The 16,254-nt window shown below is 42.1% G+C and overlaps 2 protein-coding genes across 2 annotated transcripts in view; one reads left to right on the top strand and one right to left on the bottom strand.

The window, feature by feature from the left end:
• Window positions 1-16,254, top strand: part of Tenm3 (teneurin transmembrane protein 3) — a 1,292,348-nt gene that overhangs the window by 178,751 nt on the left and 1,097,343 nt on the right. The gene's annotated exons all lie outside the window — the stretch shown is intronic.
• On the bottom strand, window positions 11,981-14,863 carry LOC110300023 (elongation factor 2-like). The gene is given in 4 exon segments (XM_021170064.2): window positions 11,981-12,930; window positions 12,932-13,881; window positions 13,914-14,588; window positions 14,591-14,863. Coding segments are annotated over 4 exon segments (2,562 nt in total). The 5' UTR covers window positions 14,808-14,863; the 3' UTR covers window positions 11,981-12,210.

The following is a 16,254-nucleotide window of genomic DNA, read 5'->3' as shown; positions in this document are numbered from 1 at the left end:
ATTTGAAAGACAGAGTGAGGAAAAAGGAGAGTGAGCCAGGGTAGGAGGGATACATGTTAGGGCTGTTTTGCTCTATCCTTTGAGAGTTAAGTAGCAATAGTAGAAATAAGGGGTACAGGGCTAAAGAAATGGCTCAAATAATAAAAGGCACTTGCTATTCTTGCAGAAGACCCTTGTTTGGTTCCCAGAACCCATATCATACAGCTCACAGCTGCCAATAACGCTTGTTCCAGGCAATCTAATACCCTCTCCTGTGCCCAGTAGGAACCAAAACATACATGATGCACATACACACACACACACACACACATAAAGTAAAGTAAAACAAAATGGAAAAATAGAAATGTCTAGTCACAGTTACTTTTCCACTTGGCTTAATCATTTGAAAAGTTTTAGTATGTTGCTTGAATTTCTATTAAAAACAATATATGTATACATTGAAGGAAGGCTCAATATAGTCTATATGCTAACATCTTTTTTCTTTTTTTAAAAAAAATTTTAATATTTTTTATTACATATTTTTCTCAATTACATTTCCAATGCTATCCCAAAAGTCCCCCATAGCGCCCCCCACTTCCCTACCCACCCATTCCCATTCTTTTGGCCCTGGCATTCCCCTATATTGGGGCATATAAAGTTTGCAAGTCCAATGGGCCTCTCTTTCCAGTGATGGCCGACTAGGCCATCTTTCAATACATATGCAGCTAGAGACAAGAGCTCCGGGGTACTGGTTAGTTCATCATGTTGTTCCAACTATAGGGTTGCAGATCCCTTTAGCTCCTTGGGTACTTTCTCTGGCTTCTCCATTGGGAGCCCTGTGATACATCCAATAGCTGACTGTGAGCATCCACTCCTGTGTTTGCTAGGCCCCTGCATAGTCTCACAAGAGACAGCTATATTTGGGTCCTTTCAGCAAAATCTTGCTATTGTATGCAATGGTGTCCGCGTTTAGAAGCTGATTATGGGATGGATCCCTGGATACGGCAGTCTCTAGATGGTCCATCCTTTCATCGCAGCTCCAAACTAACATCTTTTTTCAAATCTGAGAAAGCATTAGAACCCCTCTCAAGTGACATTCTCAAGTAAAACAGTCTCAGTAAGGGAAAGAATGTATGTGAGAATTGGCTCTAGCAGTGGGGAGCTGAGAAATCTTGTGCCTAACCATTTAAAAGTCAAATAACCAGGAAAAGGGAGAAGTGTGGCTCAATACACATCAGAATGTCAGAGAACAGGAGACCAGAGGTGTTAGTCTCAACAATGTGAGAACATGACCAGCTTCTGGGGTGAGCACTAGAGGCCAAAGCTTTGAGTTCTAATAGTAAGCAAAAGTGGGAGGTGCAGCTTCAGAAGACAGGGATGGTATTCATATTCATGTTTGCCACCAATGATTGTCCCATCAGGCACACAGGTTTGGGTGATGCCTGCCTGCAGTGGGTAAGGGTGGATTGTCCTTACTGGGTACGGGTTCAAAGACTAGACTCTTCTAGCAATATCCTTACTGACACAACCAGAGATGGTGTTTTCCAAACATTCTGGGAAGTTCTTAATCATGTTAAATAGATGCTCAAAACTAAGCAACAGAGTCTCTTTCTACGAAAAAGGTGATTTTTTTCAATGTCTTCATGGTCCTAATAATTCAATATGCATGCACCCTACAGCTTACTCTCTAGCACAACAGTAATCCTCACAAAACCTTTTATGATTATATCTATATCTGTATCCATATTTCCTCTCTCTCTATATATATACATATACATATATATATATACACACACATATATATACACTCTGTCTTTCAAATCTGCTCATGTGTATATATATATATATATATATATATATATATGTGTGTGTGTGTATATATATATATATATATATATGCCAGTAGAATTTAGAGTTAAATGAATACCTTCAGCAATTAACAAGTACCCTTTTCCAAGAACTGTGCCCCAAACTGGGGTTTCTAGGGGACACAAAGTAAATGTGATAGCAACAAATAAAAACATTTAAAGCCTATTTCCATCTTAGATGGTGTCCTGAAGTGTTGATAATATGTTGATATTATCAGGAGTGACCTGGGGACAGGGAATCAGTGAAGATGATCCACGAGGAGGCCATTACTATTTTCCCCACTTTCACATAGATTGGAAATGTGAGGCTAGGCTGAGGGGAGTGGGGGGTCACCATCATATGCCATGCACTAAGGGACACAGCAGCAGGCAGCAAAAGCTGGAGGGACAGTAGATGTGTGTATGCAAAGCCACTAGATGTGAGTATTTTTTTTTCTTATGTTGAAGATTTGGCTTATTTATAATGGGAGCCTTTGGGAGGTATAATGTTGGAGTCATGTGGTTGTCAATTAACTCGTCAAGAATGACTGGAAATACAGTGCCTCTATGCATGGTAACACTAATTACTGCATATCAGTTCACCTTATACCTTACGGGTTATTTGCGAATCTCCTCAACCATCCTGTGTCAATTAAGCCTGCTACTGACATCCACTAGGAAAGCCTATGTCGCCTCTGAGAAGGATTTGATAAGACCATATATCGCTTATTTGATGGAGCAGGGAAATAAGACTTCGATTGTTTGATAGTTCTGTGAATAGCAGAGGCAGTTGCAAGCTGAGCAGAGGCCTAAGAAATACACAGTATGGACTGAACTTGAAGATACCCATCAGTATGCAGCCTTACTCTACAGACACAGAACCACCTGGATCAAGGTATCACCTACAAAACCAAGGACGGCAATATAAAGCTTGCAGACACTGGCTTACATTTTGACACTTCTGCTTGGAGTAGGCTCCTTATCTGAGCCATCTACACTGTGACAGCCTGTGGCCCTTATGAGTTCTCAAAGGCCGTGTGGGTTGAGTCCAGAGCCAATTTATCAACATCGATGGCTTGCTCCAATTTCAGGCCGATCGTCGCTCTCTGGCTGACTCGTAGAGCTAGCAAGCAATTAGCCAGGCCCTCTCAGAAGCACTTCCAACAGATAGAGCAGCAAGAACTTCCAAAGAAGACTTAAAGAGTTTCTTGGGAGATGAAACACATCAGCAGACATAATCATCCTGGGCTTGATTACTGCAGGAAGAGGGAGTTGGGGGGTGTGAGCATATCAGCTGGTGACCAGAGGGCAATTTTGCTCCCCGACAGTGTCGATTTTAACTTCCTACGAGTTGCTGATGTCTGCAGCTGTGGCATTCGTAGTAGGAGTCTATTTCAGGTCAACGAGTTAGGAGGCAGTGGTAGCTAGGAAATGCTTCTAAGCCAATTTGGAGAATTCTGGGCTTTTGACTTGGATCATGTTCTATAGATATAACCTGTCTTTCCAATTTTTTTCATCGCAAAGGGAAGGCCGGAACCCACTTTTTCTTGGGGTTTTCTTGCCTGATGCATTCACATTTGGTCAGGGGCGGGGGGTGGGGGGGGCTAGTTGTTACATGAAGTATCTACAGTAGGAGTTTTGGAATGACTCAGATTTCTATTTTGGTGACATGATTCATGAAGACAGGAAGAGAGGACAAGTGTATTGGTAATATTTGTGAATTTCACTTGAGGGGAAAAAGTCAAACCAAAGGACTAAGAGACAAACAAAACTGCTGGTCCTGATCACTATTTTCATCTGCCTGTTAAAGGCCACTTAATTTTTCTAACCCCTGAAACTTGATCTCTGACCCCCCCCCAGCCAATAAGAGAATTACAGGAGGCCAGAGTGGGAAAGGAGAGTGTGACTGGGATACTCAATATTACTCAGGGTTCTTCCAGATGGATTGTGGGATGAAATGTCCCTTGTGTAAGGCCAGGGGTACCCCTGAGTGGCCCTTTCTACACTTAAAGCTACTTTTTGTAAGTAAGTGTTCCTTCCTTTTCAGAACTAAAGCTGTTTGCTTCAAGTCTTTCACACACCTTTAGACATAGTCCCTTATTAAGCCTTCCTCTGTCTCTGCATTGATATCAGCTGCTTGTATTTATCACAAATGCGTACAAATATCTGTGGTTCGTTCTTTGAAAAGTTACATTGATGACCCCCAGACTTCATAGCCATTCTGGGTGACTCAATCTCGAGTTACAACATGCACACATCAAGCATAGTTTCCAGAGCATGAGAAACATGTGGATTTGAACATACAATTTCAGCAAATGTTAACTGCTATTTTTGATATTGCTCAGTCCTTTGCTAACTTCTTATATAGAAAATTTTATGGTATGGTTTAAAGAAAGAGGAAAAGATTTGAAGGTACACTAGTTAGTCGTAGATAGTTATTGCAGAGTAAATAAAACTCCAACTGTGTTTCGGTTGTTTTTGCATTTAGTTAACCTCTTTCAATACAGACTTAAGTGGAATAATTGTAGCCAAAATTTGTTTTCATGAGCATATTAAGATGATGGAAGAGAAAAAGAAAGAAAATGAATACCAGAGGTCAAATTGTTAGTAAACATGATGAACTACATGTGAACCTTAACATGGATAAACTTATTTTGTATTTTAATTTAACTCCATTTATAAGCAGAGACTACTATATAAAGTGACTCTGTATCCTTTAAGGTTCATATGAAGTTAGCAAGTTTATTGTTTGGTTAGTTGGTTGATTTGGTTTGTTTTTTTAATGCTTTATTATGTTGCTAAGGAAGTCAGTCTGTCTACTCAATCTAAGGCCAGGAAAAATAAAAAAACTCTCCCTTCAATATACTTCTCATATCTTTATTTATTGCCATTTTGGTAGATAGAAAAGGAGTCTGACGAGTTAGCATACATTTCTTGAATATTTGAATGCCACAGTATAGAGAACAATGCTGCATCAATTAACTTTAATTACTCTCTGGCTTGTCTCCTCTGATGCCTGCCACTGTAAGCAATGTGCTTTTATGAATAGCCTCCTGACAGGAGAACCCTCCAAAGCTCTATAACTCCTTCGACAATCTCTGTCCAGGGTCTCACAAAGAAAATCATTTAATATTCTTGTATGTTGCCTCCTTCCTTCAATAATCTCAGAAGTCAGATCTCATCATTTATAACTAGATATTAAAGATAGCTACAGAGCCAAGAGTGTGAAAGCCCCCAAAATGAACTGTTACTGTCCAAGTACAGAACCGTGTATGCCACTCACTTTTAAATTTGTACTAAACTGAGATTTGAAAGTGACAGTCCCTGATGTGGGAGGGTGATAAAGTTCTAGCAGTTGAGAAATAGTTAGAAACCTGCATTTGCCTGTCTACATTGAGTCAGTTGACCAAGCTAATCCATTCAGCCCAAATAGGTATGCGTCCACAGTCAGGACTAAACAATGTGTTCATCCACATTAAATTAACCACATCCTGGGTACCATATGTCTAGAGTAATGTAGACATAAAATGAATACTTTATCTGTTGGACAAGATGGTACGTTCTCAAGATTAGCTTCTTCAGAGACATACCATAGGGTCACTAATGTCTACAGATATCCACCCATCAAGCTGTAAACATCAGAATAGAAAAATCTTCTGTGGACTCTACTCAAGTTTCATTGCCTTATTTTGCTTTATCTCCCTTGCAGCTACTAGATTGCATTCACTAAGTTAATTATCATCAATCAGTCAGTCAATCAAAACTCAAAAAGTCAAAACATGTTCCTTAAATTCATTTATGTATCATCAACACTACCAGTTGCCCTTATCCAAGATTTCCTTTTTGAAGGATCAGTTTCTCATATGAACTACAGATAATAAATAGAATATAACAAATATAAAATAGCATTTGAGAAACTAGATACCAATGGCTTTACTGATAGGATGCTTTATAATTTTTTTTTTTTAAGGATGACAATAAGAGAGACGACTGCTTAGGCAGTGTGACTTTTGTGTGTATGTAAAATGGTTCCTTTGAGTGTTGAACATCTTCTGAAATAATTAAATCATACAAATTAGAGTTGTCTTAACCAACTGTGCTAGTTACGTTTTTGGGGTCTTTGAGATTTCTTTTCTCATTTCATTGTTTGGCCTTTCTTTGAGATGTCTTTGTTCTTAGTATTGTTGTTCTGTCAAGTTGATACAAGCTAAAATCTTCTGGGAAGGTGGATGTTCACTTCATAGATTGACCTATGAAGCAGATCTTGATTGATGATTGGTGTGGGAGGGACCAATCCGCGGCAGACAGTGCTGCTTACTTGGTTGTAATAAAAAAGCAGGCTGGCCAAGACATGGGTATCTAGCCAGTAATTAACATTGCTCTTTGGCATTTCCTTTTCTTCCTGCCTTAAGCTCTTGAACTGGCTTCCATCTGCAATGGACTAGAACTTATAAATTGAAATACACCCCTCTCTCTGCAAGTTGCTTTCGGTCAATGTTTTACCACAGCAATAGACAACATACAAAAACATTCTCTAACGTCCCACATTTTTGTTCCCTGATAATGTTATTATTTGGATGGGAAATATCTCCATGGGCTCATGTGTTTGAATACTTGGCCCTTAGTTGCTGATACAGTTAGGGAGGTTGTAGAAACTATGGCAAATAGGGCTAAACTGGAAGACCTTGACCACTGGGTGTGGTCATTGAGAATTATAGCTTAGACTTTCTTCCAGTCCTCTCTCTGCTGACAAATCCACCAAGGAATGAATGACATCGTCTTGTTTCTTATGTTTCAGTGAAACTATCAGAATCACATCATCTACCCCACGACTATGGACAACATTCCTGAAAACTGTGAGCCCAAATAACTTCTCCCTTGAGTTGCTTCTGTGATGCATTTTGTCATAGGGACAAGAAAATAATATAGACCCTTCCCCATCTTGATGACTTCTTGGCTATTAGAAACCTTGCAAACTCATTCTGTCTCTAACTAGGATAAGACTAGCTCATAACTTAATACAAGTAACAGCTTCACACTTACAAGTTTGGTGTGTAGTCCCTTTCAGCAGCATTGTCTAACTTGAAAAAGAATTTAAATAAGGGCAATGATTGACCTCAATAAATCCACCTAGAGTAGTAATGTTCCAGGTGCCAAGACACTGTGGGAACCAACTTGGGTGAAGAGAACTTTGAAGCTTCATCTCAATTGTACACAGTTGATTAAAACAATCTAAGGCCATCAAACCTGCCACCACTGGCTTCAATACAACTTTGCTCTGTTTGCATTCTTTGTGGTATTTGATGAGTTGCTAAATCACCATGTGCCCAATTAGTAAAAGGAGAAAATAATCACACAATCTCATAGATTTACAGTATACAAGTTGAGTTATTACATATGAAACCCTAACTTGTATAAAGGTTGTGTGTCTACCCTGGAAAGGTCCCACAGGAAAATGGAGGGGTCGTTTATTTCATAGGGCACTGCGACCACTCTGCTAACAGGAAGAGGTTAAAAATGAAATCAATGAAAAAATAGAGTTTAGCTAGCTTTTGCCTGGTTTAAAAGAATATCATGTAGTTGTCCATCCTATGTTTAAGAAACTCTTCTGTTATCTGTGTTCATAAACTCTACTTATTAAGGCAGCAGATGTAGCAATTATTCCTAAAAGTTCACAGAATCAGCATAGAGTCACTGACTTCTGTGTGCTGGAGCCACTGATAAAATTGTTCCATGCTGTGGGCTTTCTTATACTTTGTAAACAACAATTTGTTATATTCCTTGGAGATTAACATATAAATGTACCAGCAAGAATAATTCATGTAAAAAGTCATAATTTTAAGGGCCAACCTGCAGAAGTATTTGCTCAGATGTTAAGCGATTTAAGACCTGACATACAAAGTTAGCTAATAGCAGATTTATGAGGCATAGAAAAATGTCTACATGATATCTTATAAGACAAAATATTTGATGCTGCTCACAGAGGAGAATGAATTTGCCTCTTCAGTATCCTGAACAGCTTGTTAAGGCCAGTGGCATAACACTCCAGATGGAGTAAGTACCCACTACACAACCTCACCTAGGACCTAGTACAAACCATATCTGTCTGGGAAGATGAAGGAGGACTCTGCCGAAGGTTAACAGGCAACCACAGCTCTAGCTACAGGTTCATGTCTGGACACCTGGATGCTCTGTTTGGTCTTAGCCTCATTTTAAAACACAGGTGGATGCAACAAGTAGCTTGTACTGTCACTCAGGCAAATGGAAAGAGAAGGTGATGGCTGATGATCACACACTGGCTCCTAGGACTTCCACTCCTATTTTAATGGCCGATGTCAATCCTGTGGTCACATCTAACTTTAAAGAAGCAGGAAAAGGATGCTTTACTACATCCCATAAGAAAGCAATCCAAAAACAAGCAAGGAAGCAAGCAAACAAACAAACAAGAACAAATGTTGGATCACATCCTCATGACAGCAATAATTGAATTATGTTTTAGCCTTTTCTTTACAAGATTTTTTCCTTTGCTAAGATCAGAAAAAACATAATATCCCCAAGCACTCCATCTTCATCCTGAAACAAACAAAGAAAACTATATAGAATGACTTTTATGATATTTAAACGTCTCATTCACGTTTAAAAGGCTACTGAGTCTAAGACAAGAGTAGTTGACAGAACATTGCCTTTAACTCTACAGTTTGCCTGGCTTCATTTGCTCCTTAACAAACCATCTTAAACTTTAACTCACTTAAACAAACACCATTCATCTGCTCAGGATCCGTGTGGGTGGGGCCAGCTGGACTTAGCCTCACTGTCTCATTCATGGGGCAGTAGTAATGATTGGAAAGATGGTCACTCTCACTTACTAGACAGGACACTGATGGATTTCTGTTTTGCTATGGGAGTCTGGTCCAGTGATCCTAAAACAGTAATTTTAAGACTAGAGGAGGAAATTAGTAAAAGCCAGAAGCCTAATTTGAGGAGAGACTGTGAAGCCAAAGATTTCACTAAATCATAGACGCAGGGTGCCCTGCAAAGGGAAAGGAAACCATTTTTTTGTTTTTTGTTCCTTTGTTTTTTTGTTTGGTTTGGTTTGGTTTGGTTTGGTTTTTGTTTTTGTTATGGGAAGAACAACAGGGTTAATTGCAAACTCCAGAATCTATTGGTAAAAGAATGGTTGGCCCACCTCTGCCAAAAACACGTGACACTTGCTGAGAATGGTGAAGATCAATGGTTTTATGGGCTACCCACTGAATAACATATACAGCATCAAGACTACAGCACCATTTTGTAGATATTTCTCAATGGGTTTCATTTAGTTGCAGAGATTATAGTCTGCAATATAAATATAAAATGCAATTTCTATTTATGGGAAGGGAGGAAACTTTGTGCTGGTTTTATAAACCCAGCCACTCAGTGAGCAAGTAGCTAGAGTAGTTCTAGCTACCTGTTCAAATAACAGAAAAATGACCACCTTTTTTGTAATTTTAAATTCTGATTCCTTTTTCTAATACTCCATTAATTCCCTATCGTAAAATCATGTCCAAAAAAATCTTGTGGTGGTAAAATGAGAAGAAACCCGTCGTAACAATACAAACTTTGATACATGCCACCTCTGTCAAGGAACTACACTGGGAACATTCCTTTCTTGAGACTGACACCCACAGTGGAGATGTGAATGAGAAGGTACAGTAACATCACCTAATAGACACTAAGATGGAGTCAAAGCCATCTCTGCAAATCTTAGCCCATTGTGCTCATCCAATCCTCTGCCTCACCTGGTTCTGGCACAGGGGGGCAATGTAAGGGGTAAGGAGGGAGGATCTAAGCAGAGACACAAATCAGAGCATGTGTATCAGAGCTCTGGTTTACAGAGCAGTAAAGCAAAGCCAGATGTGGCAAGCCTAGTATTGCTGGAAAGCTCAGAATAGCTGGCAGTGACAGGAACTCATAGAGGAAGGTAAAGAGAAACCATTCGGATGGGCTTTGAATTTTATCGAGAGTTATTTTAAGTATGGACTAGAAGTGACATAGTCAGATGAGCATTTGAACATTACTAAGTGTGTGTAGGATAGATTCTACCAGGGCAAGATGAAAACAGGACAATCTATATCCCCAAATGCAGAAGAGATGTTCATGCCTGGGAATAAATAGGTCCCAGATAAAGATATAGAGATTGAGACAGAGAGATAGAGAGTTAGAGTTGTGTGTTTCTGATGAGAGAGAGAAATAGAAAGACACACACACACACACACACACAGAGAGAGAGAGAGAGAGAGAGAGAGAGAGAGCACATCAGTCTTAATTCCTACAGGAATAACATAGAAATCTTAGGCAGTGTGGCCTTATTGCTAAAATTACTGTGCACAAGAAAATTTTCTAAAGGAAATGTGTGTTCCACAATTTCTAAGACAGGAGATTGAAAGTTTGCAAATCAGAATGTCTTCAGCACAGAGAGCTTTGTATACTGCCTTATAGAAAGATAAATGTAGAATAAATAAATGCATAGTATTGTACTAAAAACTATAAAGAAAATGTCTCTTAATAATTGATGGTAAGATTGATAGCCACATTTTCAAAGTATTCAACCAAATCAAGTGTATAAACTATTTTTTTCCTTGATTGGAGTGTTGCATCAATGTTCTAGAGTGGAATAAGAACCAACCAAAACCACCATAGCTTAAAAAGATATTTGATCATTGGCTCAGAGTTTTGTACAAAGATGGGTTTCTTGCTTGGGGCCTCAGAAGGGTAAAAATCACAGTTACCCAGGTGTGCCTTCATCTGGAGATTTAACCAGGCAATGATGCCTTTCCAAACTCCATCATTGTAGGAGTAATCCATGCCCTTCCTGATGGAAGACATTCTCCTTAGGACCTGTTGGATGCTGACAAGGGACCACTTACAAATCCTGGAGGCCAGTGCCAGCTCCCTGCTGAGATCTAATGTAAGAAAACTCATTATTACAGTTTCTTTCCTCAGAAAGGGCCCAGTTCTACTAAGGCTTATCTGATAGGTAAGATCCATCCAAGACTTCTTGACAATTCATAGTCCACTTGTGATCACCTTAGCATCATCTGCAAAATTCCTTGATTTTTCTTACACAATGTAATCCAATACTCCTATTCGCCATCCCACTAAGCCAAGGGGATGAGATTATAAAGGACAGGTACACTACATATTGAGAGGGGACAGAGATAGAAACCCTTTGAGAGTTCTTCTGACCACAGATATATTATCAAAGAAGTTAGTGTTACAGGGTCAATTTTGTAGCTGCTTCTAGGAGCCTATCATATATTCTCTAAGGCCATGTAGGTGTCAGGGAGCAAAGCAATTCTGAGAGAATTAGAGCCCAAAATAGATCATTTTGTAGAGTAGGTAAAAACCTCTTGTAATTACACAAATTTGTGCTGCTACTAACTCCTAAGTGTGTGATTCAAGCTATAATTTACATCATAAAATAGACTAGTATATGCTACTTATGTATAAAGCTTCTAAAAATGTTTGAAGATACTAAAGGAATCATAGCTCAATATTATAGTTTGTATATACAGAAATGGGAAAATTAGATAAAATGGGTTAAAATGTAATCTTCCCACGGGTGCTATGTTGTGTGTGAACATGAAGCACACAATTCCCTACCTTAATGGTTGCTTTACATAGGGTAGTATAGCATCCTTATGATAACTTCTCTCTCAAACTTGACTTCTCTGAATTACCAGATGGATGAGGCTCTATTAATGCATTCTGCATATGAAAGTACAATGGTCAGAGTATGATTCTGTGAGTACAATTTTGGATTGGAACTAAAATTCCAAACCAAACAGTTTCAATAAAAGTTAATCTTCAGCCTTAGCCATTGAAATGGTTGGGATGTGTGTAACTGTGTATTTCTGTTCCCCAGCTTAGAGGAAATTAGAATGCTGTGTAATAATATTGGTTAGAGTACTTTTTTTTTTTTTTTTTTTTTTTTAGGATCAACCACTGTAGTTTATTACTCCAATGATTCCCACAGCTGGGTTGCAAAGTCTAAGGCAGGCTGCCTGCCTTCCTGGAGGCACTTACCCCAACTCCCACTCTGGGCGAACTCCACTTGGCCATGGACCCCATAAACCTCTGAATGCATTTATTTAGACTTTTGGACATCTGCATGTTTCCCTCTGAAAATGCCAAGAGCCTTGTCCCGCCCACCCCACAGCCTGCCAGTCCAGCCTGCAGAGAGATTCCCGCTGCCTTGTAATTCCGAAATAAATAGAATTGGTAGCAAGTGAGTGCTGAGTGATGTCAGGGTGGCCCCAGCAGTCTCTAGAGGAGCACTGTGGGGCAGTCTCAAGGTGTCTTCTGATGAGTGGGCACTGTGCAGCGTGTGACAGTATCAGGCTGCCTACAGTTTGTCCAGGAAGTTGTTCAGCGCTGGGATGCCCTCTTTCAGGCCCTTGCGCTTGCGGGTCTCAGCTACCACTTGGCTGGGGCGGCTGCTGTTGTCAAAAGGATCCACAGGCAGGATCTGCCAGTGGTCAAACATGCACTGGGGGAAGGCCTGCCCGCCGGTGTTGGATCGCAGATCAGCGGTGAAGCCAAAGGACTCATTGACAGGCAGGTATGCCTTGACCACAAACATGGGGGTACCAGCCACCTGGGACTCCTCAAACACCTGGCCACACTTCCTGTTCAGGACACCGTAGATGCCACCCACCACTTGCTCAGGACACTGGATCTCCACCAGATAGATAGGCTCCATGAGGCGGGGCTGTGTGGTCAGCACACTGGCATAGAGGCAGCGACATGCTGTGGGGATGATCTGGCCACCTCCCCAATGAATGGCATCAGCATACAGGGTCACATCATGAACATCAAACCGCACACCACGCATGTTCTCCTCACAGAGAGCGCCCTCCTTAGTAGCCCACTGGAAGCCAGCCACCACACTGTCCTTGATCTCATTCAGGTACTGCATGCCCTTGGTGATGTTGGTGAGAATGTTGGGGCCAGTGCCATCAGGGCCAAAGCACCAGATCTTGCGGGCTTCACCAACGCCCCACTCATACTTTTCGGCCAGGTAGCGAGGACGTGCCTTGGGCTCCTGGCGGGCAGACACCTCACCCCTTATTGATGTCCTCTGCCAGGCCATCGGGGAAGGGCCTGGCCTTCATGCACAGCCAGTTGTGCTTATTGGGGGACTTGGAAAGACACAGCACGTTGGATTCCTCACTGACTGTCTCCCGGTATGACACAACAGGGTCAGATTTCTTGATGGGGATGCAGGCATGGTCCTCCTCCAGGTCCTTAAGGCAGATCTCCAGGTGCAGCTCACCAGCGCCAGCAATGATATGCTCTCCAGACTCCTCAATGATGCACTGCACCATAGGATCAGACTTAGCCAGCCGCTTCAGCCCCTCCACCAGCTTGGACAGGTCAGCTGGGTTCTTGGCCTCCACTGCCACCCTGACGACAGGACTGACGCTGAACTTCATCACGCGCATATTGTGAGCGTGCTCAAAGGTGGTGATGGTTCTGGTCGTCACAAGGAACTGGTCCACTCCGACCAGCCCCACAATGTTTCCACAGGGCACATCCTCAATCGACTCCACGTAGAGGCCCATCATCAGAATGGTTCTCTGGATAGCCTTCAGGTACAGTTCCTTTTTCTTCCCAGGCGTGTAGTTGGGGCCCATGATCCGGACCTTCAGGCCCGTGGACACCACCCCAGAGAACACTCTACCAAAGGCATAGAAGCGGCCCTTGTCAGAGGTTGGCACCATCTTGGAAATGTACATCATAAGGAGGTCTTTGGTGTCGCAGCTCTTAATACCCATGGCGGCCTCATCGTCAGGTGGCCCCTCGTACCGCAGGTCACAATGGTACTTCTGTGCAGTGATGGAGGACGGTAAGTGGATGCTGATCATCTGCAGGAGGGCGTCCCCTGCAGGCAGCCAGCGGCACATCACAGCCTTGAGCAATGGCTTGCCCTCCTGTCCTCCCTTGCCCTTGCTGTCCAGCTTGATGTCCAGCTTCTCGATCAGCTTGGCTGTCTCCTCCTTCCTGAAGTTCATGAAGGAACTTTCCTGAAGTTCATGAAGTTCATGATGGCGTCGAACACCTTGAAGATGGGGTCCAGGATGAGCTGGCAGAAGGTGCAGGGAAGTTTTTCCCCATCTGGGCTACTGGCTGACTTACTGAACTTGCCATTGGCCGGATCAAAGTACCGGTCTCCCCACAGCTTCTTCATCATGTCCTCTACTTTCTTAGCACGCTCGGCTGCACTCAGCTGGCCCTCACCCTTGGCTGCAAACTTGGCCACATACATCTCTGCAAACTGCTTCAGGGTGAAGGCCTAGCCATGCAGGCCAGAACCAAAGCCTACGGTGCCCAGGATGGGGTCAATCATGATATTGCCCATGGGCCCACTCTCACCCTCACCGTAGGTGGAGATGATGATGTTGACATTCTCCACAATGTGCTGGAAGGTCTGGTAGAGCTCCTCGGGCTCCAGCTGCAGCTCCAGCAGGGCCCGGTCCATCTTGTTCATCATCAGGACGGACTTGATGCTCTCAGCGATGGCCTGGCGCAGCACCGTTTCTGTCTGCACACACACGCCAGACACACAGTCCACCACCACCAGAGCTCCATCCGTGACACGCAAGGCAGCTCTCACCTCTGAAGAGAAGTCCACATGGCCTGGAGAGTAGATGAGGTTGATAAAGGAGCCCGAGCCATCCTTGCTCTGCTTAATGAAGTTCAGGTCGTTCTCAGAGAGCTCACGGTGGATTTGATTGTGATGCAGCGCTCCTGCTCATCCTTGCGCATGTCAGTGAAGCGCGTCTCCCCGGCTCGGGCGGAGGCAATGATGCCGGCCTTGCACACAAGGGAGTCGGTCAGCGTGGACTTGCCATGATCCACATGGGCGATGACTGACATGTTCCGGATGTTGGCTTTCTTGTTCATGATGGCACGGATCTGATCTACTGTGAAGTTCACCATGGTGGCGGATAGCAACAGATTCTCAGAGTCAGAGGTGAACAGTAAAACGCGCCGACGATGGCAGCTTAGAGTACTTTCTATCACCCCCAGATTCCTTTGTAAAGTTTAGCTGCCTCTCTTCCCCTGAAGAAGTGGACAACTACTTTTGCCTGGGAGAAGTTCACAGAATGATCTGTTTCCACTTTGCATACTTATAAACTCCTAGGGCTGTTGAGAGCAGAATTGTGCAGTAGTCAAAAGTCCCCCCATCCCAGCCACAAACGTGTATCAGAAGACATCCCACAGAATGTGTGTCTTCGTTGTTTAAATTCAGAGAAAATTCACCTAAGAAAAATCACCAAGAAAAAAAAATTACTTAGACTTTCACAGAGTAAATACACACAGTAATCAATCAATTTCTATTTGATCAGCTATTTACTTTTATATCCTAGGGTATAAATGAATAACATTTCATTTTTGATAATATTGTATCTCACTCTGATTATTTTCCTTTCCCACAGTGAAATGCAACAGGTCCCTAGAAAGTAACACCCCTAAAAGTGGTTGATGCTTCTGCAAATATTATGGTCTCTGGAGCTTTTGCTGAGAAAATATTGAATGCACTTCAGATCTAAAACTGAATTATAAAATCATTATAAGGTACAGATAATCCACAAGATGTTACTCTGTGTGATTTGGTTAGGATTACATGGTGATATTTGAGGAAGAAGTGAATCTGAAGTCTTAGAAGTAATGTGTGATAGTTAGATGTCCACATTTCTGGGGGGAAAATATTCTGTTAAGGATTTGGGGGGATTTATTCCCGGAGTTTCCACACACAACTGACCCCTGCAAGCCATATCTCGTCTACGTTGAAATACTAAACTGATTCATGTCAAGCTCTGCCTGGCCCTTTATCAATTCCTTAATGCAATGTGCTAATTCACATTAAGGTCATGTTGACATTGTAATGAGGGACAGTGAAGAGTATCTTTCTTCTCTCTCTCTCTCTCTCTCTCTCTCTCTCTCTCTCTCTCTCTCTCTCTCTCTTTTCCCTGTGATATCCTTTTCGGGAAAAAATGTGAGTGCCACCTTCATCTCTGTCACTTGACAGCTTCAGTGTAACTCATTGATAGCAGGTGGCTCTGGCAGGGATCATATTCTGCTAACAGATAGTCTATCTTGTCACAAATTAGAAGGCTGATGTTTGAAGAAGCTCTAAACCTTATTTACATATTCGCCTCTACCAACTGTAAATTTCCCTTTTATCACCGTTGGCCTTATGGGGCCATAAACATTAGCCATTTACTCCTTCAGATGTCCACCCTAGAGAAGAAATATTGAGGTAACAAATGCGAGACCTTGATTCTTTTTTTTTTTAATATTTTTATTACATATTTTCCTCAATTACATTTCCAATACTATCCCAAAAGTCCCCCATAGCGCCCCCCACTTCCCTACCCACCCA

The sequence above is a fragment of the Mus caroli genome, chromosome 8 (genome assembly GCF_900094665.2).
Source record: "Mus caroli chromosome 8, CAROLI_EIJ_v1.1, whole genome shotgun sequence".
Lineage (NCBI taxonomy): Eukaryota > Metazoa > Chordata > Mammalia > Rodentia > Muridae > Mus > Mus caroli.
The sequence above is the reverse complement of the archived record's forward strand: the minus strand, read 5'-3'. Positions and strand labels throughout refer to the sequence as shown.